The sequence below is a fragment of the Gaeumannomyces tritici genome (assembly GCF_000145635.1).
Source record: "Gaeumannomyces tritici R3-111a-1 unplaced genomic scaffold supercont2.7, whole genome shotgun sequence".
Classification (NCBI taxonomy): domain Eukaryota; kingdom Fungi; phylum Ascomycota; class Sordariomycetes; order Magnaporthales; family Magnaporthaceae; genus Gaeumannomyces; species Gaeumannomyces tritici.
The window spans coordinates 1,426,605-1,450,660 of NW_008804551.1; the positions used below are offsets into that span (position 1 = coordinate 1,426,605).

Below are 24,056 nucleotides of genomic sequence, written 5' to 3' on the forward strand. Positions count from 1 at the left end.
GAAATAGTCTCCTCGGCGTTATCAATGGTCGCTGACCTGGAGAGCCACTAGACCGCAAATCAGGCTGGCTTCCACCCACATCTTCCAGTGTTCCTGACTAGGGGAGCAAGGGATGGGGGGCGGCCAGGCACACCAGCCCAGCGCCTGCAGGAAGCACCAGATAACCAGCGGCGGGGGCACAGCGAGGTGCGGCGGGCCGGAAGAGAGGTCAGAGAGCAAGATCGGGGAGCAAGATGCTATGCGGTCAGCCTGACCTCGCAGAGTCAGAGAATAGCAGCATCAGCCACCTGGCTGTGGAGCCCAGACTGCCTGGCTTTGATGTTTGGTTCAGTGGTGCGATTGCCCTACAGCCAGGGACCCCCTCGCCTGTCAAGCAAAGCCGCACTTCGGCCCCCCACGGGCCCGGTCTGGCCAGCTCCCTCGCTGTTCCCGATCACAGGGGTGTTTCTGGCCTGTGTGGTTTTCTAGCCTGCTGCTCGCTTCTGCTTTTGCTTGCCAATCCGATACTGCCTGACGCCCAGGAGTTCCAGCCTTCTCGGCCATCACAGGGTGGGGAGTGATGGGCGTTTTGTTCTGAGCTCAGCCGTCGGGGTCACAAAGTTGGCAGCAAGCATGCAAACCCAATCGAGCTGATCAGCCGCCATGATAGGAAGAAACCCGAGGCGCTGGCACGCTAGCCTGCTGAATTGTCTGGCGCGTGTGAGGGGGCCAGCCACACCCGGGCTCCCGCAGCGCCTCTTGCGCCGTCAACTGATGGCTGCTACTGCTGGAGCTGCTGGGCGTAGGTCGCCGGTCCGTCTGCGGGTGCCCTGCCCGTGCAAACATTCCCATCGTTTGGCGGCCAGACAGACGGGGGCCGCCGCATCTCGTCCAATATTCCGGGTGCGGGCTTTTCAGCCCTGACCTTTCCATCTGGGCATCCGCCTTTGGCTGCCTACATACCCGCAGTGTGAATATCTTCCGTCTTGGCCTTGTCCTCGGCAATACTCAGCTCGCCGTCTTGGTAGTCAAAGCTTTGGAGAGCCCACTGGCGGAGAGCGCATCGCCAAAGAGGCCAGGTGGGGGCGCGATGACGCAGATGTGGGTGATACAGAAATAGATGCTTTGAAATGAGCAGGATAAAATGCCGCGCGATGCGTCGAGGCTGGTCACAGCGAGCGACTTTTGCTAGTATGAGATAGTGCATGGCAGGATTGTCGCTTGCATGTTTTTATTTTATTTGAGTAGTTTAATTTTTATTCTCCATGGATTTATCTATTTTTCTTTTTCTTGTTTTCTTTTTGCTCCGCTCCTAGCAATTAAACCTAAACCCTCACCCCGCCTCGCTCGTCCTGAGCTCGCCCCACTCCCAGCCAGGTCCAAGTTCTTCTCCACTGCCAGCACGCAACACGCAACTCACGGCATGCAACCAGGGCCAGGTAGGGCCCCCCAGCTACCTATTCCAGGCTCCTCTATCGCCAGGAACTGGTGCTGTACCCGACCACGGGTCCTGCCATCTGCAGTCAGCAATCTGGCTGTTAGAGCTCTGGACATATCGCCGCTGCTGTTTCGTCCCGCCGACTTCCCGGTGTCGGGTTTCCATGTCAATCGTGCCGGCCGTCGCCAGGGCTGGCGGGCTGAGCTGAGCCGTCAACCCTTGTCGCCAGACATGGGCAGCAGCCCAGCTCAGCCTGAGACCGCCCGTTCCCTAATGGTCTTCTCGCCAAGCTGGTTAGCCTCTCGTCTCCGACCCAAATCGGCTGCGGTGCTCTCTCACTCAGTCTCCGACAAGCATGCCGACACGCAAATGCCGTGCTGACCTCAGGGGGAGAAAATCCAGCTTTGCAGCTCACAGGGGGTTAAGGTGATGTGTGGCTTGACGATTCGTGGGTGTGCTCCATAACCCTATCTGATGGGACCTTGGCCATCTGACTGGGCAGAGGGTCTGCAGCGATGTGTCGGAGGAGCCAGCCGCTCCAGGCCATATCTTGCTAGCCTCGCGGGGCCACAGCAAATCAAGGCAGAAAGCACGCTTCCCACTCTGCAGGTCCTGCGATGGATCGCTTCTGAAATGTGACTGGCCAGGACCCTGTTTTCCTCGCCCTTCTGCCCAACGGCGGCGGGCAGCATGGAGACAGGATGAGCCCGTTCTTTTTCTTTCTTTTGTTTCGGAATCGCTATTTTTGGTCGTTGACCACGTCGCCGCCTCTCAGATGCCGCCACTGCTCGTGTCCACTCGCATCCTCCTCTCGTCAGCACACGTTCTCCACGTCTGGGCGCTTGGCAGGGCCGTGTTGGAAAACGAGACGTAAGCCACAGATCCGCCTGTCAACCGGAGGGCATGACTTGATCGCGGTGCGCGCATGAGCATCAGTCACTGGTGCGACCGGTCCTCGCCAGGGCCACCAGCTGAGCCCCTAAAAAGTGTCAGGACCCGGCGGGGAATTTGCCAAACTGCTAGAGGGACGGGTCTGCAGAGATAGCACGCCCGCAGCGCGCGTGCCATTACATGGGCCAAATTACAGGCCTTCCGCCGGTCGAAGCGCTGGTGTCGCGCGCTAGCGGCGACCCTTTTCCTTTCTCCTTGGGCGCGACGCCACCATACGTGCTATCGACTCTCTGCGGCGCGGTGCTCGCAGTCAAGGGTGGCCGCCCGATCTGTGATGTGACCAGGCATGCGCAGCACACTGGCCGCGAGTCGCTAGGGGCTGTTGCGCCCTAGCGGGGTAATCCTGATGGAAAGAAAGCCTGCCCACGGAGCATGTTGAGGCTGGCTGAACACGCCCCATCAACGTCTTTGCCCCTGACACTTATGCAGGAGAGAGCCCCTCGAGGCGGCGCCACCCTAATCCCAACGTCGGCAGCCCTCATTCTAACTTCCTACGGCGTGACAGGCTAGCCTGCCACATGTGTGTTCGGCTGGTGCCGAAGCCGACCCGGGCGAGTCGAGGAGATCGACCTTGGAATCTCCGAGGAGGGCATAAACACATTTCCGGGATCACAGCACTGGCCGCTGGTCGAGCCCGCCGGCGAAGAGGAAACCAAACCTGGAGCTGGGAACCGACGAGGCGATGTCTAGCGTCGCTAGCAGCTCGATAACTCTCCGGGAATTTTTAACTGCCGCTACCGCCGGCTTGGAAGGCTGACCATGCCCTTAGTGGTGGAGACTGGTGAGATGAACAGAAGAAGAAGAAAAAAACAATGATGCCCGATGCGTGCCGGGTACCGAAATTGCGGTGATCCTCTCTGGTTAGCCCTTGCTTGGATGACGACAACGACTTTGATAAGGCGCTCTTAGCCATTTCGCGATCTGTTGGTCAGAAAAGTGTTGGTGAGGGAGAAAGAGAGGAAAACGCCCGGGCCATGATAACCGTATTGTGTACAGGAACGGCAATGTAGCCGAGCGAGATGTTGTTGAACCGCCCCGTCGACAAGAGCGCACACAGACCAAGATCCGCATTACCGGGGCGGTGTGTTATCAGTAAAATCCTTGGACTTTTGCAGGGGAGACACGCAAACCAGCCCCACCGATGCAGTGTTTTTTTTCAATCGCCTCCTCTCAATCATCTTTCGCCGGCCGAACAAGTGGCCCGCGGACCAGACCACCAAGATCCTGGGAAGGAAGCGAGGTCCAGAACGCGGGCATCTTAGACTGAAGATAGCAGTGCTTGCTAGCAAGGGCAGGACTCGAGCCAAAGGTGCTAGATGGGTCAAAAAGACTGTCGCTCTATCTCTCGGGCTCGCAGCAACTAGCGTGTGGTGGCTTTCCGAGGAGATTGTTGACAATGAAAATATTTTCTTCTGCTTATCGGCGACGGTAGCTTACACTGGCCAACCGGCTTTCCGCCTCGGGCGCCCCGAGTCGCAGAAGCAAGAGAAAAAATTCAACCGATAGACACCGTCGCCGCCCATTGCCCAGCAATCTGCTGCCAACACACACGCCTCGCCCTCCTCCCCTGGAGCTGCGAATTGCCACATTCTCCAGCCCAGGCCCCCCCCCCCCTTGCGCCGCACAAGCAGCAAGCGCACGAGCACTCGGCTCCATCACATGGCCCAATATGGCCCGTTTTGGGTATTTGTTCCTGGCAAGAGCTGAGGTGACAATGCCGAAAACTCCACCCTGTCCACGTGTTGGGCGCTGTTGGTTGGACTCTGTCGACTTGCGGACCGCATCCGGGGACGTGTTGATAGTGAGATAGGATCATCGGGATGCAAAACAACTTCCGAGTCACTACTTCCCTTTTTTTCTTTATCTTTTTATTATTGTTTGGGTCGGTTTCCTCCCGAAAAAGAATAGCCCAGGAAGATTACGGGTTACATCCGCAGGTCGTAGCAAGGAATGCACAGGATGCGGATCTGATGGCCCGCACCTGAGCCCGCGCCTACAAACAAGGGCACCCATCATCTCGTGTTTTATTTTTGTTTATTTCTCGCTTATCCTCGGACGCCCCGTGTTTTGCGCATTGGTTCTGCGTCGTCCATGACACCTTTGTACCCGAGACTCTTCCCAAAATCTCACCATCCGGGCCATGGAACAAACCCCGAAATGTCGCAGAAATTCCTTCCTTGTTACCCAGGCGGTCGGTGGTTGCCGGTTTTGAGTTTTGCGGCTCCCAACAGGACAGGCCGAGCGGGGAAACTGGCAGAGGAGACAGCATGGATGGAATCCTCCTACTGTTGGGAGAGACATGCGTCCTGGCGGCGGGAAAGAGTGGGTGACGAGGAAAAAGAACAACCCACCGTTCGTAGATACAATGCGTGTTGGCGCCGGGACGGTGGCTCGTTACAACTGGGGAAATGCGTCCATCAGTGCAATGCTGGAATTGGCGGGTGATATGTCAGGTATACTGCATAGGCCACGGGTATCTCAATAGAACATAGTGGTCGGCCATGGACGGTGCTGTGGGAGAGTATTAGGATTTTGGTCATTGTAGATAAGACTCTAGAGAACATGATTGCTGTGCCTACCAATCAGCAGTGAGAAAAACAGAAAATATCCCGGAAAATGAGACCACCAAAGTAACAGAAAAGATACGCAGGCGACCCGATGGAAGCATGAACAGGAACCAGAGCGCTTCAAACCTTCTGCGAAACCAAGAGCATCACCTGTCCGTGAAAGGCGTCGTCGAATCCCTCTATAGCCTCCAAACGCACCTGCCATTGTGTATCCAAACACCTGGCCACTTGCTGTGTGAAGCACAAATGACAAGACAAAAGAGGAACGAATTTCCCAAAAAAAAAAAAAAAAAAAAAAAGGTCCAAAGAAAAGCCGACGATACCAGTCTATTTGTAGCTCCAACGTAGAAACGAGAGTTGGACATGCAGGAGGGCAAGATCTGAATACAAGAAAATGGCGAGACGGAACCACTTAGAGCTCCTCGTTGCCGTCGTCCTGCTGCCATACCTGGACCCTGCTGATCTCCATCTGGGGCTGCTTCCAGGTGGGGTGCCAGACGTCGCGCTGCGCCCAAAAGTCCTTCTTGGCGTTGGGCGACGAGTTGAGCCAGGGCTTGTTGCTCTTGCCGTCCTCGAACCAGTTGTTTGTGCCGCCGACGCCGACGTTGAGGATCAAGTAGAAACGGTGATCAAAGGGGACGTTGTTACGGTTTTGCTCGGCAAAGACGTTGTCCAGCTTCTTACCGTCGCCCCCATACTCGGGAAAGTTGCCGCGCTTCCACAGCGGCGTGTCGAAGTTGACGTACATGGTCTGCAGCAAGCGGGAGTTGACGTAGGTGAACAGATAGTTCTGCGACCACTCGAGGCCGAACGTGTTGAAGCCGGACGAGTAGGTCGACTTGAGCGCCTGCCGCTTGTTGTTGGTCTTCCACCAGGCGTCGGTGCCCGCGTTGAGGCCCCAGTGCAGCGCCGAGGACATGATGTTGTTGCCGCCCTGGGCGTACAGGTAGTCGTTGCCGCGCGACTCCATGATATCGATCTCGCCCGACCGCGGCCAAGCGCCGTACGTCTCGTTGACGGGCATCATCCAGATGGCGGGCCACAGCCAGTCGCCTAGGGGCATTTTGGCCGTCACCTCGACACGGCCGTACTTGATCGAGATGCTGTCCTTGGTGTTGATGCGACCGGACTTGGTAGGCGGAACAATGGTTGCGTTGCCGCTGGTTGTGTTGGTCGCGGCATAGCAGTCCCTGAACAGAGTTGACGTGCAGGTGCCGTCGGCGGTGAGGTCGATCACGCTGTCCTTCGCAATCAGAGTCTCGTCCTGCAGTGTCGCCTTGATCTTGAGCACACCGCCCTCAACGTAGACGTTCTCGTCTCCACCAGTGGTTTGCTGGAATTCGCCGTTTCTTGATGCCCGGTCATGTTAGTATCAGGATCAAGCAATAGCTGCTGTCGATGGGGACCATGGAAACCACATACCCAAAGCCACCGACGGTGACCTCCTTCTTCCAAATTTCGCTCCGCAGGCCCTGCGAAAAGTTCTCGTCCAGGACCAGCTTGTACTTGTGGTGGACCACACTCCTCAAGCCATCCCAGACCAGGAAGCCCGAGATACCCAGGCCGACGAGGATGCCGAGGATGGGCAGGATCGTGACCCACTTCTCCTTGGGGTCTGTCTTGGCCAGCCACGGCTTCTCGACCTCGCCCTTGCGCACCCTCCTGCTCTGGAAGTAGCGCTGCGCGCGCTCCTCGAATCGGTTGATGCCGCTGGCCGAGCCGACAGTAGACTCGGGCCGCGAGCCCGAGGGGGTGCCGAAGGGGTTGGTGCCGCCGTTGCCGGCCTGCGGGCCCGCCCTGTGTGAGGCCTGCGACTCGAGGCCATCGCCGAAGGGGTTGCGCTCGTCGGGTGTCGTTGGCCTGTGCGTGGGCGTGCCCTGTGCTGTCGACGCCGCCGACGGCTGGCCGGCCACCGGACGGCCGTAGTACAGATCCATCGCTACTTGCGCTGCTGTGCTGGAGCGACGGTGAAGAGGGGAGCGACGAGGCGAGCTTGCTTGCTGCTGGAGCCCCTGGGCGAGGCGAGCTTCTGGCAAGCCGCTCCGATGGAGGATGACCGGTGTTTAGATGTTGTGCGATGACACTCGAATTAGAGTTAGGATTTGCTCCTTGGTGCCGCGAGAATCAGAAGAAGTCTCCGTTTGAAGTTCTTTGTAAGGTGGAGGGTTAAAAACGAGTGTGGGCAGCGGAGCAGACTTCAGTGGGCTAGTCGCTGGGGGGGTGTGGCGTGGAGCGCAGATCCAGACGGGGACCTCGCTGTGGGACGGAGAGACAAGAACGATCGTGGGGGGTGTCAATGGCCCGTAAAGAGATTTGAGCAGAGACGCTTGGTGCCGTGTGACGAGGGAGACAACAGGGTATCAAAGGCGCCGAGACAGGGCCAGACGAGCGAGAAGAAGAAAAAGAACACAACGAACGACTGGATGGGTGGTGGTTTGGGGAGTGAGGTGACAAACGTCGGAGCAAGAGAAAAAGGGCGCTGGGTCTGGGTGTGAGAGTTGAGGGGTGCAGTTGGATTCTGCTCAAAGCCAATCGTATCGGGTGTGTCCGCCTGGGTCAGGTACCTCAGGTGGGCCCAGTCGTGATTACATAACCCACAAACCACACGCCTCTACGGCCTTTAGCTAGCAGCTTTTTTAAGGCACCGTGGATGACCCCTACCGCCGGGCTGGCCCAGATCAAATGTCAAGCCCGCAGAACAAAGGCCTTCCCCTGACTAGCGACCGGCCGAGCGTTTGGGACGTGCTCCAAGCGGCGAGCACATTTTCCTCGGCCGATAGTTTGCGAAAAGGTCACAACTGGTATCCTCGTTTGATGATATCGCTGCGGCCTACCTACCACTACACCAATGGACGCACGTCACCCCCGCCATCCGCAACCGCGGCCTGGTTTGTCTCAACCACGGCGCAGCTGCTCAACGAGAGACATGGCCACGGCTCGCAGACGATCCATGGAACCGAACACCATCCTTGGGTGGATCCAGGGCTGAACTGGAGTCGCGACAACCCAAAGCCACGTTATTTTCCATGACTCTCGTGTTTGGCACCATCGCTCTCGACAAGCGCTATTGCCTCCCCCCCTGGGCGTTTGCAAGAGCTGAAAGCTTGGGGAGAAGCGACGGGAACATGGCGGCTCGATCATCGTCAGAACTTCACCCTTGCTGCCTAGGAACACACGCTGATTATCTCTCGCTGTTTGAGCCAACTTTGTGTGTCCCGACCCGGCGGCGGCGGCCGCGAGATACGGTCATCTCGACGCTTGACGTCGGCGGCGACGATAGACGTAGCAGCCCGTGTGCTCGTGTCGACAACAGCCACGGGAGATCCCCGTCGCTCCATCGTCGAGAGCGTCTGCGCGAGCGAAGCTGGCGGTTCGGCGTAGCGGAGCCTACTTCCCCTTTGGGCTCGTCATTTAATCTTGCCTAAAAACAGTAAGAGCTAGGACCACTGAGCAGGTGTCTTCCCCTGTCAACAGTCATCCCATGTCTTGCAGGGTGTGCCTGTTCCCAGTTGGTCGTAGCGCCGCCCAAGCGCCAGAAACTGCTACTTCTTTGGGGCTAGACTCGCAGTCAAGATCGACCTATTGCCCCGAGATGGTAGCTGCATGAGAAGCCCCACTCTTCCTTCCGCTGCAATTTCCACATCCTGGGCTTTTTTCTTCTTCACCTCTTCCGTGAACGATAGCGCTCGGGCCGACACCAGGAGGGAGGAGGCGTGTGCCTTCGAAATCCTCCTATGCAGGCAAGGAAGAAGGCCGCAGGGCGATACGAGAAACCACCCTCCCACAGTTTGCCCTCTTCAGGCAATCGGACGAACCAGCGTCGGCACCGCTTCCCCCAAGTCCCGTGATATTGGCGGCAAGCGTCGGCGGCAGCTTGGTGGCTTCTGCGTTTGGGCCGGGCGCGCTCCTTTTTGCTCACTAGTCCAACTGATTTCCCTTGCCGCCCGACCCGCGAGAGCAAACGGCCAGGGGGACCCGAATGGCTTCCTGTTTGCGTGCCGCCGCCCCGTCTGTCCCTCACGCCTATCGCTGGGCACACGTGCCTGGGCCGAGAGCACGGTGGTCTGCCAGGGCAGAGACCAGAGCTGCCTGGGCATCGCCGCAAACCGGCTGGCGGCCATCTCCTGCCAAGTCCAGCTCCCAGCGGGAGGGAGATATGCGGAGGCCGATCAGCTCAGGCAAGCGAAAAGGAAAAAGGAAAAAGGAAACCCAACGAGAATGCCAAGCTACGTTTATTGGCAGCTGTGCTGCGCTGGTGGCCTGCTGGTTATCGCTCTTCCTCACTGCGGGCCTCCGACGCGTTGGTCAATCGCTGAACGCATCCTTGCCTTTCTTGCCTTCCCGGTCTGGTGCCATCTTCAGGGATTTTGCATGCTTTCTGCATCAAGCACGTCCCCAAAACCCACAAGCCTTCGTTTTTCTTTTCGTCCTTGGCCATCATCGCATCCCGGCCCGTTCGCCAGCGCACGTTAGCCAATCGCGACCCCTCCTGCTTCGCCCACTCCTCGGAACTCTCATCCGAGTTGCTGTTTTCTGTGCACTGTTCTTGGGCGAAGACAGACACGCAGCCCTGCCTGCCTGCTGCCTGCAGAGAGCCCCGGCAGGAGGAACCTTATCATTGTGCATATGAGAAAGGAAGCGCGGTGACTGGAGGGTCGCTTGCCCCCAGCACGGCGCCCACGATGCCTCGACAGTTGGCTTCTTCTGCTTCTGTGCGCTTCTCGGGGTGGCACAAGGGCCCGGCATGTGGCAGCCATTTCCATCTCATCCCGTCGTCATCCAGCGTTGCAGCTCCACAAGCCCAAGCCACTGCAACCCCTTCCGCTCGAGGTGGTGGGGGTGTCGGGCAGGGAGATAGTGAACGCCGGGCGCGACTTGTCTGCTTACGGCGGCAGACTATGGTTGTGTGGCCCCAACGGTCGATGGCGGCCGCCACCACCGGGGCCAGCTGGGGAGCGGTGAACGGACGACCTTCTGGGGGTTGCTATCGGCCTCGCAAGTGGTCAGCTAGTGTGCCGGCGATAGGCTTGTGTCTCCGTTCCACGATAGCATCGAGACGCGCTCCCGCCTTGGGACAGCTATCGCCGCCTTCCACCGGACTCAAATCACCGTCCTCATGACGATGCCCTATCTGCCCAGTCGGCTCGACGGTAATGGTATGTTACTGTCTCGGGTCGGACTCTCCGGGACCCGCGTACAAGGACACCGCCGCTGCATATTCATGTGGGCACCGGCGTCCAGGCCGTTTACGGCACCTTGGATTCATTCTCCTTGTCTGTTCTCCACGGCCATTGGCGCTGGCTTCATTTTGCCACAGTGATCGCCTGGCCTCCCCATCAGACGGTAGTTGTGACCTCTGGGGATCGCCTGACCCGTCGGAAATATAAGATTGGCATGCACCTCGACGAAGGAAGTCTCGCCTCTGGCCTATCAGCAGGCCCCAACCCTGTATTTTCCTTCTCCTTCGCTAAGTCGTCTGGTCTTGTCGATATCACCCTTCTGCATATATCCACTACCCAACCTGCATTTGGTGCATGCAGGCCTGGGTCCAACCAGATGGCAGACCTAAGGTCTTGTTATTTTTACCACGGTGCTCCGCCCTCGGCAGAGCTTGCCAGCGCATTGATATTGCCACACAGGTCTCCCCGCGGCCGGCTCCAGTCGTGTGTGTGGTGCTTGTGTTTGTGCTCGTGTTCGTACCACGGGTCGCTGCTGAACTCACCCATCCCTCCCGCCTCGTGTACCCAATTTTTCTTTTCTTTCTGCCCCTTCAGCAGCCCACAGTATGGGACAGTCACCCCGCCCGGCCCGATAGTCTTGTGCAAACCCAGCGGTGTGGTCGTTTGCCAAATGCGCCCTGCACATTGGCTTCTCTCCTGACTGTCTCGACCTTGCGTGTGACCAAGATTTGTACTGGGCCGTAAAGGTTCCCTATCTCCAAGAGCATATCCGACGGCATTCACACTACGCGCGATAGGAAGATGTCGTGCACTACAATCGTAGTTTCGGCTAATGGGGTACTTGCCCACGCATCTGGCACCACACTCGCGGCTCTTCTCCAACAGGGTCCGTCCGGGTGGCTTTTCTTTTGTTGCCGCTTCCCGTCATTCCACGCTCTGGCTTTCCTTTTTTTTCGTGTCCCCCGAGGCTAGGCAACGTATCGCAACATGCTTTGGGGCCTACCTGTTTGGCCTCTTGCCCGCGTCTCGTGCTTCCAACGAGGTACGAGGAGGCTGCTGTGCGCCCCCGGAGCCCCCCAACACCCTTGGATTCGAGGAAACGTTTGACAGCAGCACAAAGTGGCGCAACTCTGATGGGGTGGGCGGGTGCCAGGCTCGACCTATCCCCTAATGGGACGTGCCTGGATCAGAAGCGCACTAGACCTGTCCCTAGATTGATGTCAATTGCATCTGGACGTTGACGACATCAAGTCCTGTCACCACATCGTAGATCCTGACCAGTGCACTGCTTTTCAACACTACAGTCAACGGCCGAAGACGACCGACCTCATGCTTAGTGTCTTTTTTTTTTGCCAAGTCGGGCCTTCCGTGATCGTGACGATAATTAAGGTTGTGACTACATTTCTCAGACGCAGATGTCCACTGGAATCACCACATCTGGAATAATATATGGACTCCCCATGGTCTCGTTGCCGCGCAATGCGTTGAAGCTCCCAACCACTGCCTGCCGGACTGCACATGGAGCCCTCACATCGAAGCCATCTAGGTAGTAACACTGCCTCAAGACTCGGACGGCACTTGACCGGCTGATCTTCTGGGCGAAGCGGCGAACACGTAGGACCCGAGGAGCACTAACACTCGGTATCGGTGTACCAGAGGGCGGGGTGCATCTCCAGTGCTAGGGTTTTCGGCCCATTAGGTTGTCTCGGGGAGATGGGGCGAGTCTGCGCTTCGGAAACACGACCGAGTCCGGGGGATTACAACATGGAGCACTCGATGACTAGGAGAGTAGGAAAATCGTCTGCCGATGACTAAAGCAATGTCTCGTGCCAAAACACGGTTCACCGGGGACGAGAGTTGCAAAAAATGTCTTAACAGCGCTGGTTATTCGTATGAATTTACGAGAGTTGATGTTGGTTTAAGTCCAGGTGTTTTATTATGCTCTCAAACTCTGGTGGGTATCTGCAGGCCAGAATAGTGCCAGCTTTCCAAATGCATATTCGGTAAACGCTTCGGAATAAGCGGAAGATGGGCATCGAAGTGCAACCTTTTAGTTGGCGCCTACCGCCTGCGGAAATAAGTAAAATAGTTAAAACCCTAGACTTATTAGGCAAAAGAGACAAGAAGTAAACTTGGGTTCAAAACTGAATTATTTTTATATTATTGCAAATCCGACATCTCACCGATACTGACCTGCCCTACGCAGTTAAGAGCTAATTATGTCAGCGGATAAACTTAATTGGCAGGCATTCGGGGGGTGGTCTTCTCATTCCCAGCAACACGAATATGCTTATAACCTCATTATAACAAACTCGACAACTAGGGAGATGTGCATATGAAAGAACATGTACATTTGGTAATTAAACAAGCTGTAAGCCCCCACCCCCACCAGAAAGAATACGGCAGTCTTACAGCCCGCCCCCAAGATTCAAGTCGAATTTGTAGTGTTGTGGGCTTTCCTATTTTTATTTCTTTTCCCATTGTTATTCCTATCATTGTCCAGGGGGTTATCCCTGTTTTTATTCATATTGTTGTTACTACTTATCTGTATTTTCCATTTCTATTCCTCAAAGGAACTGCCATCTTTTTTTGTGGTGGGCGTGGCCCCTACAGGGGAAGGGACTGAGGGCAGTCAAGGGCTTGTAAGCTTGGGCTATGGAGATGGGGGCGTAGGTGACTTGACATGACTGTTCTTGTGCAAGAATCAAGGGATGAAAATGTAGCTAATTCAAATAACTCGTTCAGATTTTATTCTAGCAGGCTTAGAGCCAGAGCTCTTCCATCAATCCAGGCAAAACTCCTCCTAAAAGGCAACTCAACCCCCGGAAGTCAACCAAGACCAAACGACAGTGGCAAAAGGCACCGACCGTAGAAGAAAATAAGAGGATAGATGGCACGAGGGAGAGCAGGTGCAACTGGTTGATTCCCCACATGGACGCTTACCGTGAAGCCTCACCCAGCCTTCCTCCCCACGAGGCAGACGTGGTCGAGCGTGTGATAGACCCCCGCATCAATCTCCCTCCATACCTCCGTCCTCAGCCTCGCGATCCTCTCCTTGTCCCAGCCGCTGCCCTCCACCCCGACCAGCTCCTCGAGGCAGCTGACGAAGCAGTCCATGATGTTCCTGGTCGACCTGGCTCTGAGGTCGAGCCCGCCGTCCCGCAGCCTGTCGGTCGAGAAGACGTCCTCTTGCACGTCGGCCAGCCCCAGCCCGCGCAGCACCTCCTCCCTCCCGACGCCACCGCCGTCGATGGCCGGCGGCTCGCGCATGAAGAGGCCGATGACGAGGTCGTCGCTCGCGCGGAACGGCGCCAGGCCGGCGTAGATCTCGGCGCACGCGGCGCGCGGCGTCCCCGGCGAGGAGCAGTAGAGCGAGAAGTTGCACGAGTCGATCCACTGCAGCCAGCCGCCGGGCCGCAGCAGCGTGGCCAGGTTGCGGGCCGCGCGCGCCCACTCGGCCCGCGTGCTGGCGCTGCTGACGAAGCGCACCGCCACGACGTCGTAGGTGCCCAGCTCGGACTCGGGGAAGGGGTGGAGCATGTCGTGGACGTGGAAGGTCACGTTGGGCGGCAGGCCCTGCGCGGGCGGCAGGGCCGAGGCGGACTTGTCGTACCCGACGAGTTGGCACGTCGGCGGGAGGGTCTTGGCGACGTCGAGCAGCCAGATGCCGGTGCCGCAGCCCACGTCGGCGACCTTGAGGGTGGGTGAGGTTATGGGGATGTTGGGGTGGATGAGGAAGCCGAGGACCCTGGTGGTGATGTCATGCTGCTCGTCCAGTCTGTTTTTAGGGGGTTGTTTGATGTCAGTTCGTGTGCTCTGATAATGGCCGGGGCCTTTTGGGACTTGCCTTTCTGGTATCTCTTCTATCGAGATAGAAAAGTCTTGATCAGGATCTTGCGGTGCGCTCATGATGTCTGTGTGGACTGGAACTGTAATTACGGTTGAGTTGACCCGGGAGTTTTTTTTTACTGGTGCTCCCTCTGCTGGCTCGAACGCCTTTTATGTCCGAAGAGCAAGTTGGCAGCAATAGTAGATATAGCCCGAATTACCTCATACGTTGGCTTTCTTATTGGTCGCATCTCACCGCTATGCCGCCGCCAACGCGTTGCCAAGTAGACGAATTCCTCCTTATCCCGCGTTGGTCAACTTGCTTATGTGGGATAGGCTGGACGAATTCGCGAGCGCGGAGTGCCTGTCAAGGCTTTCCGATCCACCCCTCTAACGCTAACCTTTTTTGGACTTGGTTCAGCTAGCTGCCGTGGGCTGCCTCAGAGAAGCCTAGGCTAGGTATTTTTCAGCTGAGCACCATGCTCGGAAAAGATGACACGCACATGGGAATTAACACGTCAGGTGATTTCCCCGGGGCTTTCCCCTCTTCTTGGGCACCCGCCAGGCACTCTGGAGGCAGAATGCGTTGCCACTATCGTGCAGTAGACGGTATGCCTGGGGGTGCCAAGATAGAAACACGCCAGCAAGACGAAGACATGCGAAGCACTGTGGTGTTTGCAACCAACCACACATAAGAAGCCCCGAAACAGGCTAGTAACCCTGCCTGCAGGCCAACATGGACGATCCTGGGCCGGGTTGTCATCCCGTATGTTACCGCCCGCTTGCTGCACAGTGCATTCGGGTCTTAGAGCTCGAGCCGGGCGACTTCTCGGCGCCGATCGTCGGACGTCTCGTGTCGCAGACCATCGATGGGGAGCCATACGAGGCATTATCCTATGTCTGGGGCGACACCAAGAACCGGCGCGACATCACCATCGACGGCGGCACGCTGTCCGTCACCTGGAGCCTGCACTCGGCGCTAACTGCGTTCCGGCACCTGCCCCCGCCCGGCAACCAAGGCTCTAGCAGCTCGGCGCCGCGGCGGCAAGGGCGGCCCGGGGTGCGCCGGCTGTGGGCTGACGCCGTGTGCATCAACCAGGAGGACCTCCCCGAGCGCACGTCGCAGGTGGAGCTGATGGCGCGCGTCTTTGCGAGCGCCCGCCGCGTGCTCGCCTGGCTGGGCTGGGAGGAGGGCGAGGAGGGCCGGCGGCACACGCGCGACGCCATCCGCTTCGTCCATTACTTCATGGAGGACCCGGAGGGGCGGCTGCGCGACGCCCGCGTCCTGCTCGAGCACGACGCTGTCGACCCTGACGACGCGACCGGCGCCGCCGCCGCCCGCCTCGCCGCCCTGCCCAGGCGGGACCGGCGCCGCTACCAGCAGCAGGCGCGCTGGTGGTACGCCATCAAGTTCTTCTTCGATATCCAGTACTTCCACCGCACGTGGATCGTGCAGGAGCTCGGACTCGCGCGCGAGGCCATCCTGTACACGGCGCTCTGGCCCACCGGGGCGGCCGACGGCGGCGGGTCCAAGGCTCTCGAGCTAGACTCGGTCGACTGGCCGCTGCTGGGGCGGTTCGTCCACTTCATGGACTTCAACGCCGCGTCGCTGGTGACCCATCTCGACATGCTCCTGTGGGTTGCACACCACATCCTGATGATCTGGGAGCTCAACGAGGACGGCTCGCCCAAGTGCGACTTCCTCACCAGCATGCACTGGGCGCGCATCCTGGGCGTGACGGACGCGAGGGACCGCGTGTACAGCCTGCTGGGCCACCCGCTGGCCACCATAGACGGCCAGACCGTCATCAGGCCCGACTACACCGTCACGCGCGGGCTCGTGTACACCAAGCTGGCGCTCGCCTTCATCCGCAAGGCGGGGAGCCTCTACGCCCTCAGCCTCGTCGACCACGAGCACGACCCGCCCCTGGAGGCGCGGGACTGGGACCCGCGGGACGAGGGCAGGATGCCCAGCTGGGCGCCCGACTGGCACAGCGTCAACCGGACAACACCGTTCGCCTACCCCGTGCCTGCGGCCGAGGAGCATGACGCCGGGATCCGGATCGACGGCGGGGTCGACGGCGTCGAGGGGACGCCGCTGCCGCGCCTCTTCCTCCGCGGCTGGATCATCGGCCGGGTCTCGGCCGTGTCGCGCCGCATGGAGACGACCGACTTCCCCGTCACGCACCTCGAGCGCGAGCGGGCCAAGAAGAACCCCTTCTGGCTCGACCGCGTGTGGGCGCTGGTGCGCCCCGCCGGCCCCGACAACGACAACGACGACGACGCCCTCGCGGTGCTAGAGTCGCTGTCGCTCGCCCTGCCGCTCGGCACCAGGGAGAAGCACGAGACCATGACGGGGATAGGGCCGCAGCAGGCGCGGGAGGACCACGAGCGGTCCTTTGCCGCCTACGTGCTGGAATACCACGAGCTGCTGCGGAGCGCGCCGGAACCCGCCGCCGCTGGCAGTCGTGATGGCGACGGCGACGGCTACCTCCCGGCCCGCTCGCTGCTCGACAGCCTCCCGGCCGAGGCTCAGCGCGAGCTGCGGCGGCGGGCCCGAGGGGGCGCCACGGGCACGCGTTTCGTCGAGTGCATGACGTGGCCATCCATGTGCCGCGTCGTGTACCGGACCGCCTCGGGCCTCGTGGGCATGGGCTCGCGCGTCACGCGGCCGGGGGACCTCGTCTGCCGCGTGCGCGGCTCCGAGGTCATGATGACGCTGCGGCCGGTCGGGGGTGCCGACGCCGACACCGCGCCGATCCCCTGCGCCCACATCGGGCCCACGATCGTGCCGGCGCGCATGAAGGCGGGGACCGTTGACGGCAGCGAGTTTGGCGAGCGGGCCGCAAGCTTTTGTATAATCTAGATCTCGCTTTGCCGACGGGGGAGGAGCTGGGGGTATATATGTTGTGGCCGTGACAGAGGATATCCATTTTTCACATGCGTAGTAGAAGCTTTGGCCGTGATGGCGGACGGGCATAAAAGCCAGATGCATCTAGTCTGTTGGGCTTTTCCATGTCGCTGCGGATGCCCACGCAGCCCGCGCCACTGCAGAGCTTATACTGTGCCCGACCCGGCGCGGCACCTAGGTCTCGCCAGTCAACCTCCAGTTGCGGGCACGGGGAACTGGGATCTTGCCCAATACTGTCCTCCATCGGGCCGTGCCGAGGAGCACATGCCCACGGTCAGAATGGTATGGGGACGAATGTGGCATGGTACCTGTACACCTCTCACCGGGCAGCGTCGTGTACACCGCCACCCAGCGGGTCACGCTCTGAAGCATATGGCTCGCAAACCACATACGGCATTTCGAGGTAGTTTTGTTCCTGAAGATCGGACGCCGTGTCCTTTCCGCCTCATCCAGCGAGGTCGATTCGATTTTGGTAAGGTGAAGGATGGGAACGTTTCAATTCAATGCACGCCTGCAGATACATAATAAACAACACAATAAGCTGCCCCTGTCATCCCGTCTTCTGACATGCCTGCCCCGTCACAGCTTTGAAGCAAAGCGCGAGCTGGCCGGCAGCCCTTGCGCGCGGGCCTTGCGCGCACGGTAGGCGGCGACCGGGCTCTCCCACCTGACCTTGCCGGTCCTGTAGTCGACCCAGAAGGTCTCGGGCTCCAGCCCGCTGTCGGGCGGCGGGACGGTCCGCTCCTCCAGCACCCACGGCGGCAGGGCGCCCTTGGAGGTGTACCTCTCCTCCATGGCGCGCGTGTCGGCCGGGTCGGCGAAGCCCCAGACGGCGATCTCGCGGCCGCCGTCGCGGGCGAGGCGCAGGGCCGTCGGGTGGCGCCAGGCGGTGGACCTGGTCGCGTGGTTGGCGTAGTAGACGCGGCCCTCCTCGTCCCGCTTGCGCTCCCACGGCTCCGGCACCGGCACGTGGTCGCCGTCGAAGTCGCCCACGTAGTCGGGCATGCCGCGGGGCGCCCTGGGGATGATGCCGGCGTCCTGCAGGGCCTTGAACTTGCCCGGGTGGATCCACGACGTGGTCTTGGTGATGTGGTTGGCGTAGTAGGGGTCGCCCCTGTCGGTGCGGTACTCGGTGTAGAGGTGTGGGACGGGCACCTTGGAGAAGTCGGGAAGAGCCATGGTTGCGGCGTGTGCGGTGTCGGGGTTTGTTGCTGTCGGCTGTGTGTGTTTTTTTTGTTTTTTTTTGCTTGCCCACCGCCGGAAGGGCGTTGATCTGGTCGAGAGAGACTGGAAAGTAGCGGAAAGCTGAGGTCGCGCAACGGGCGATGCCCAGTTTGGCGCCTGGGACGATCACGTGGACCTCGTGCCCACCATTGGATCCTCTGCGAAGCCGCCACGTAATGAACCAGACAGACTTTTTGGCTGCATCACCGTCCAGGCCTGCTGGTGATTGGGCCCAGCGTCGGTTGTGGTGCTGGGCGGCAAAACAAGAGCAGGGCTTGCATGGCTTGATGCAAACAACATAAAGACTTCACAAAGCCTTTGGGTCACATCGAGATTTGTCTGTCAGGCCTTGGCCTTGGCATTGATGTCTTTGCTTTTTCCGTCGAGTGCTTGCCGCCCCACCCTGAAACGGTCTTGGCTGTTTTGCACGTGACCCGCGTTGCGCCGCTTGCAGCGTCGCGTCGCCAGGGAAATTTTCTGGAGCTTCGCGTTACCGTCGCTCAGATCCACATTGCGACCTTTTTGCCTAACAAACTCTCTCGGGACCGCCCAGCTTGTCGCTCTTCCTCAGAACCACGAGCGTCCAGGGGCGTCGACAGGATCTCCGTGGCACTGAGCAACGCCATCGCTCCCGCACACCGGCTCGCGAAACAGCGCCCGCCCGCCGCCCCCAAGGCTTACTCTTCCTTCCCGCCCTCGCCAGCCAGCCAGCAGCCAGCCAGCTCCTTCGCGCGGGCCGCCATCGTCGCGCTCAGCAGCGCACAAGCAGAAATGGCGTCCAGGTCTCGATCCCGCGACGACCACCGCCGCTCGCGGTCGCCCGTGTCAGACCGCTCCGCCGGCGGCTCCAAATCCCCGCGCAACCGACGCTCGCCCTCGCGCGGCCGGTCGCGCTCGCCCTCGAGGTACTCGCGTTCGCCCTCGCCCCGCCGCAATGGCCGCTACCACGACAGCCGCAGCCGCAGCCGCAGTCGGAGCCGCAGCGGAAGCCTCAGCCCGGGGCGCGGGCGCGACACCAGAATGAGGAGCAGGAGCAGGGGCGCCAGCAAGAGCCCGGCTCCACGCAACACAAAGGTGAGTGCGACGAAAGGGAAGCGCGAGTTGAGCGCGGACCCGGAGGCGCGGAAATAGCAGCGGCGGCAGCAGGGTCCTTCTTCCGCCCTGTATATCCTTGGCGGGCTGAAAATTGCGGCCGCCCTGCGCGTCTGCATTCGGGGGCCGTCACAGATGGCCGATGCTCTTGGCGCCCGACCATGCCACCCCCATCACAGGCCCCCGCCTCCGCCGCCCCAGAACCACGACTTATCACCAGCCATGAAGGATGCGGAGCCGCTGACTGAGGTTTCTGTGGGCAGATCGTCGTCGAACGCCTAACCAAGAATGTCAATGAGGATCACCTCCAGGAGATCTTTGGTACCTACGGTCAAATTGTCGACCTGGATCTCCCGGTCAACCGCCAACGTACGTTTTTTGACCCAATGGACATGCAAGCTGCGCCGACCTGTCCCCTGTTCCCCCTTGACATGCGGCAATGCCCTCGAGTGGCTTAGAGCCACGTGCTCTTTGGCAAGTGGGAGCATCGCCTGGCCCCCACGGGGCTCTCTTTGCGCCGAATCTCCCCTTGCTTTGGGGTAATATTAAAATCCTCCAACCAGAGAAACTGACTTCTGGCGCTAGTTGGCACAAATCGCGGCACGGCTTACATACTGTACGCACGCGAGCCAGACGCTGAAGCCGCCATCGCGCATATGCACGAAGGACAGATCGACGGAGCCACTGTAAACGTGTCCATCGTGCTGCCCAAGCGCAAGTTCTCGACCTCGCCGCCCGTGGCGCGCCGCGGCAACCCGCACATCAACCCGCGCCACATTGAGGAAGCGGCGCGCGTGGGTGGACTGGCCTCGTCCGCCGTGGCTGGTCGAGGCGGGGCGCGCGGTGGCCGTAGCAACCGTGATCGCTCTCCCCCAACTGGGCCGGCTGCTGAAGGCGGCGGGCGCTACTCACACAACCGTTCCGATGTCTATCGTCCTCGATCGCTCTCGAGGAGCAGGTCCCCGGTCGAGGGAGGCAAGGGGACAGGCGGCGGCGGCGGCGGCGGCGGCGGGACTGGAGGGTACCGTAGCCGCTCCAACTCACCCCACTCTGCAAGATCCGAGTCTCGCTCCAGGAGACGCGGTGGCGGCGGGGCTGGTGGCGGAGGCGGCGGCAGGCGCCGAAGCCCCAGCCGGGGCAGCTTCAGCAGCTACGACAGAAGGAGCAGGTCGCGCTCAGCCAGCCGGGGCCGGGGTGGTCGCGGTTATCGCTGAATCTTCCCCTCCGCTGTAATGGGGAGCGTAGGTGTAGGTGTAGGATCGTGGGGGCTATTGGACCGAGTTGGACCCACCGAGTCGTCGACCTATCTCACGCTTGTTGGGCGTGTGCCTTGTTTCGATAACCTGGCCCTGTCTCTGGGGCGCAGGATCATTTAGCGCAAGGGATGGATTGGGAAATTTGCCGTGGCGCTTTTTGCCTTATCAGCCACGCCTAGCTCTGGTGGCTAAAAAAATGTCGAGTAAGATGGTGATGTGTCTAAAGATTCACTAGCCTGTTCGTCTTTCCGTCCCCGCCTGTCCGGTGATAGCGGCACTTCACTTTGTGGCGGTGGGAGGCGGGGTTCTCGCCCCGGGCTCGCAAAGCCATGTTTCTCGAAATAGATGATACGATTTTGTTTCTCGCTCGTATCGATACCTGCCAACAAACAGGCAGAGCTGTTTGTCCTTGGAGCTTTTTTTTTTGCCTGCCGTTTTCCTTTTGTCTCTTTTGGCGGCACCAGGCGCCGTCGAGTCACAAGGTTATGTCACACACCCCTTCGCCTCGACCAAGTCGATATCACAGTCGAGACCATTGCTCTCGGGATCGGGTGACCGGGCTGTGTCCCATCGTCGGGACCGGGGCGGGGGGTTGTTCCAGTTTACCATGGTTCATCGAGACCCCAGCCTTCTCTCGCTCGGTAAGCTTCCTGATGGGGAGATGGCGGGCATCCCCACCTGGGGAAGAGAAAGCCTTCGTGTTCGTCCCAGGCTTGCTCGACGTGCGTGTCGTAATAACCTCGACTGGCCGTCTTTTTTTCTTCTTTTCTTCTTTCTCTCTTGGCAATGGGATCCACGGCACAATACGGCCGAGTGGGTTGAATCATCATGTCTGGGGATGGCTTCAATGGGCCTTTTCTGCTTACGTTAGGTTCAGGCGTTGGCGGGCTGTGCCTGTAGTCCGTCGTGTTGGGATCCCCGCCGGCCTCAGCCTCAGTCCTCCAAGGTCTGTGGGTTGCTTTGTTTTGCTTTGTGTAACGCGCGGTCGATCGATCCAACGTCTTCGGCTTCGTAGTATTGACAAGGCAGACAACTTAACCTTGGACGGCATGGTCCGTGCTGGGAATTGTGTAAGCATGGTTTGGTGGTGGTGGCGGTGGTGGTGTGGCGGGGAGGCTGAACCTCCTCACCACCTGCAAAGTTTATCACCACCTCCCACCGTGTTGACGCTGATGGTCGAGGTACCTGAACGGTGAGCTCAAAGGAGCGTGTGTGTGAGGCGACCCTGCTAATTTGCACCCGGCATGCGTCATGTCATGCCCGTCAACCCTTTTGGCGGTTCGGGGTGGACACCCTGCATGCGGCATGAAATTTACGGATCTTCAACGGTGCGGTATCCAGCATCCCGCGTGTCCAGCCCGCCCACGTATCCAGCATCCATCCGCGAGATGCCTCCCCCCGTAACTAGCCGCCGTCCCGCCCAATCAAGACCCCCGAGACAGGCGGGCCATACTGCCCTGTTCCTGAGGCTGTGGTACGACGATCCGGCCTTTTCGTCTGGCGATACTGCAAGGTCTGTGTTGCATATGTGCTCATGTTGGTTGGTCGCGGCTTTAGTTTATTTCTTTGATCCCTTTTATCTCCTTATTTTTTTTTTCTTCGCCTCTCTCCAATCTACTATCGATCGATCTCACCGCGCCGCCCTGGGCACACAGGCGACGAGGCGGTCCCCACGAGCACAAACTGGGAGGCAGTGTCGCAAACCTCGTGAGGCGGCGTGCCGCTTGCTGACCATGGAAGGATTCTTGTCCCCCAGTGCCTCTCTACCAATGGCCAATGGCCAATGGCGCATCGACTGGGATCAAGCGGCGGATGTCGTCGCCGTCTCCGCAATTGGGACGATGCCGTCAACCCTTGGTTACCTCAAAAGCAGGCGTCGGCGTCGTCCCAAATATTGATTGATTGGTGAGCTCGTCTACCTGGAAGGCCGCGTCGCATCGAATCTACCTCCAACTGGCAAATGCCATGTCTCGGGTTCGATAGGTTGGGGTTCGAGCGGAGTGGGTTTGGGTGCCACGCGGAACCTTCATTGCATGACAGGTACAGGTACAGGTATGGTGGAGGGCGGACACCATCGTGCCTGCCGCTTCGAAGCACCTGCTGTAACTTGGCGGATCTCAGCCCACTTCTGCACTGGACACGTGCGGGATGTTGATGCATGTGGCTGGCTGTCAGGGCAAGCTGCCTGGAGAGATTGGCGAAACCCCGTGGAATTCAATCGGATCTCCACCTCCGCTGCAGATAGAGCTTGATCGCGATACCTCCCAGCTCGGTGCAAAACAGGTCGGTGCCTAAAGAACGAAGCATCACCATCTTCGCGCGCGCCGATGAAGCTGCCTCGGATGCAATCGAGGTCAGACGACGTGACAATTGGCTCCTAGTTGGGAGTCACCCCGAGCGCACCCTGCCGCCATGCCCGAGGCGAACACGAGGATTCGAGTTGGCCCTCGTGGGACAGTAACCGAGGAGGTCCAACTTTATGGCGCTGTAGAGCTACGAGCGACGGCCCCGGGCGAGAGACTCCCTCACCTCTTCCCCGCCACCGACCGACAGACATGGGCGTATGCCACCTCCCTCCCTGCCTAGCACGTCGAGGTAGGTATCTAGTGCACCTACCTACTTGGAATTAACAAAAGTACCGCTACCATGGAAGCCAAGAAACCGGGCGCAGGCGGGCGATAGCGACTCTCCACACCCCACCACCCACCCAACACACCAAACAACGCGGCTCTGAGACCTGTGAGAAAGGGGTGGTCGCACAGCCGCGGCCTGACCGTTGTACAAGCGCGACCCGGCCTTCACGCGTGTCCTGCCAGGGTACCGACAGCATCTGGGGGACCATGGAAATCAACCTGCGACTGGGCTCGCTAAAGCACCGGCTGCTTGCACCATCACCGGCACCTCTCGTGCCCTGTCTCCCGACCCCGCCTCATTTCGAAATACTGCCGCGGCCTGAAGCACGTTTTCCACCTCCTTTCCCTTCTTTTCACTGCTGGCTGTCCTTCCAGCTCTTTACCACCCTGCCCTTTGCTGATCGTTCCCGATTGGCGCCCGCCAACATTCCAGATGGCTGGCAAGCTGCTTTAGTTGCACTAGACATTCGGGTTCCTGCGCCCAGGACCGCTGTCGCGTCTGCTCTCGTCGCACAGGGCGCAAATGATCAACACATGACAGCCCCGACGGGCCAGCCGGGGAGGCATGCTGCAGCCGGCGTGGATGGATGGGCCATCATCTACCGCTGCCCTCTCCTGCGGGGCCCCTTGGGCCTCTCGTGGCCGACAAGAGTGGCTGCTGTGCCGCATGTCTAAATTGCGAGCCCACAACCCCCATAGGGCTGGGGTCGAAGGATTCTGCATACGGCGCCGGGTCCAACTCGGCCTCTCGCCTGCCGCTGCTAAATATTTCTGCCACCCATGCCATGCATCAAGCTCCCTCAACAATCACAATTCCGGCCTGCCATGCCTCGTCCACTAATATGGGAGCACATCATGACGAGAGCAGGGGAGCAGGCCAGTATGGCTGACGGTCCATTGTCTGCCTTCTTGGGGCCCGGCTTGCCTCGAAGCAGGAGTATCCACCGCCTGCCATGCCTCCTCCACTGGCGTCGACGCCGCATGCGCGCACAGCATC

The 24,056-nt window shown here is 59.6% G+C and overlaps 11 protein-coding genes across 11 annotated transcripts; 7 read left to right on the plus strand and 4 right to left on the minus strand.

Annotated features, from left to right (window-relative positions):
• Nucleotides 1-233: 233 nt before the first annotated feature.
• Nucleotides 234-1,064, plus strand: GGTG_11789 (hypothetical protein; the record flags this gene model as incomplete). Its single annotated transcript, XM_009229680.1, has 1 exon — nt 234-1,064. One exon carries the CDS (start codon nt 234-236, stop codon nt 558-560), a length of 327 nt encoding a protein of 108 aa, XP_009227944.1. The 3' UTR covers nt 561-1,064.
• Nucleotides 1,065-2,192: 1,128 nt separating this feature from the next.
• GGTG_11790 (hypothetical protein) lies at nt 2,193-2,701 on the plus strand (the record flags this gene model as incomplete). Its single annotated transcript, XM_009229681.1, has 2 exons — nt 2,193-2,287; nt 2,443-2,701. The coding sequence occupies 2 exons, from the start codon at nt 2,193-2,195 to the stop codon at nt 2,699-2,701; spliced, it is 354 nt and encodes a 117-aa protein (XP_009227945.1).
• An 837-nt stretch (nt 2,702-3,538) lies between these two features.
• Nucleotides 3,539-4,024, minus strand: GGTG_11791 (hypothetical protein; the record flags this gene model as incomplete). Its single annotated transcript, XM_009229682.1, has 2 exons — nt 3,539-3,680; nt 3,918-4,024. The coding sequence occupies 2 exons, from the start codon at nt 4,022-4,024 to the stop codon at nt 3,539-3,541; spliced, it is 249 nt and encodes an 82-aa protein (XP_009227946.1).
• A 728-nt stretch (nt 4,025-4,752) lies between these two features.
• Nucleotides 4,753-7,448, minus strand: GGTG_11792 (beta-1,3-glucan-binding protein). Its single transcript, XM_009229683.1, has 2 exons — nt 6,358-7,448; nt 4,753-6,284 (listed from the first exon to the last, which is right to left on the minus strand). Exons 1-2 carry the CDS (start codon nt 6,870-6,872, stop codon nt 5,348-5,350), a joined length of 1,452 nt encoding a protein of 483 aa, XP_009227947.1. The 5' UTR covers nt 6,873-7,448; the 3' UTR covers nt 4,753-5,347.
• A 178-nt stretch (nt 7,449-7,626) lies between these two features.
• On the plus strand, nt 7,627-10,055 carry GGTG_11793 (hypothetical protein; the record flags this gene model as incomplete). Its single annotated transcript, XM_009229684.1, has 3 exons — nt 7,627-8,341; nt 8,496-9,235; nt 9,298-10,055. Exons 1-3 carry the CDS (start codon nt 7,962-7,964, stop codon nt 10,053-10,055), a joined length of 1,878 nt encoding a protein of 625 aa, XP_009227948.1. The 5' UTR covers nt 7,627-7,961.
• A 1,047-nt stretch (nt 10,056-11,102) lies between these two features.
• Nucleotides 11,103-11,661, plus strand: GGTG_11794 (hypothetical protein; the record flags this gene model as incomplete). The annotated part of the gene is made up of 2 exons (XM_009229685.1): nt 11,103-11,157; nt 11,525-11,661. The coding sequence occupies 2 exons, from the start codon at nt 11,103-11,105 to the stop codon at nt 11,659-11,661; spliced, it is 192 nt and encodes a 63-aa protein (XP_009227949.1).
• A 1,029-nt stretch (nt 11,662-12,690) lies between these two features.
• Nucleotides 12,691-14,344, minus strand: GGTG_11795 (hypothetical protein). Its single transcript, XM_009229686.1, has 2 exons — nt 13,963-14,344; nt 12,691-13,893 (listed from the first exon to the last, which is right to left on the minus strand). The coding sequence occupies exons 1-2, from the start codon at nt 14,022-14,024 to the stop codon at nt 13,068-13,070; spliced, it is 888 nt and encodes a 295-aa protein (XP_009227950.1). The 5' UTR covers nt 14,025-14,344; the 3' UTR covers nt 12,691-13,067.
• A 112-nt stretch (nt 14,345-14,456) lies between these two features.
• GGTG_11796 (hypothetical protein) lies at nt 14,457-17,402 on the plus strand. Its single transcript, XM_009229687.1, has one exon. It carries the CDS (start codon nt 14,680-14,682, stop codon nt 16,807-16,809), a length of 2,130 nt encoding a protein of 709 aa, XP_009227951.1. The 5' UTR covers nt 14,457-14,679; the 3' UTR covers nt 16,810-17,402.
• Nucleotides 17,311-18,522, minus strand: GGTG_11797 (hypothetical protein). The gene has a single exon (XM_009229688.1). The coding sequence runs from the start codon at nt 18,031-18,033 to the stop codon at nt 17,434-17,436; it is 600 nt and encodes a 199-aa protein (XP_009227952.1). The 5' UTR covers nt 18,034-18,522; the 3' UTR covers nt 17,311-17,433.
• GGTG_11798 (hypothetical protein) lies at nt 18,266-20,842 on the plus strand. The gene is made up of 3 exons (XM_009229689.1): nt 18,266-19,152; nt 19,434-19,539; nt 19,756-20,842. The coding sequence occupies exons 1-3, from the start codon at nt 18,850-18,852 to the stop codon at nt 20,382-20,384; spliced, it is 1,038 nt and encodes a 345-aa protein (XP_009227953.1). The 5' UTR covers nt 18,266-18,849; the 3' UTR covers nt 20,385-20,842.
• Nucleotides 20,843-21,575: 733 nt separating this feature from the next.
• On the plus strand, nt 21,576-22,437 carry GGTG_11799 (hypothetical protein). The gene is made up of 2 exons (XM_009229690.1): nt 21,576-21,939; nt 22,183-22,437. Exons 1-2 carry the CDS (start codon nt 21,671-21,673, stop codon nt 22,322-22,324), a joined length of 411 nt encoding a protein of 136 aa, XP_009227954.1. The 5' UTR covers nt 21,576-21,670; the 3' UTR covers nt 22,325-22,437.
• Nucleotides 22,438-24,056: the final 1,619 nt, after the last annotated feature.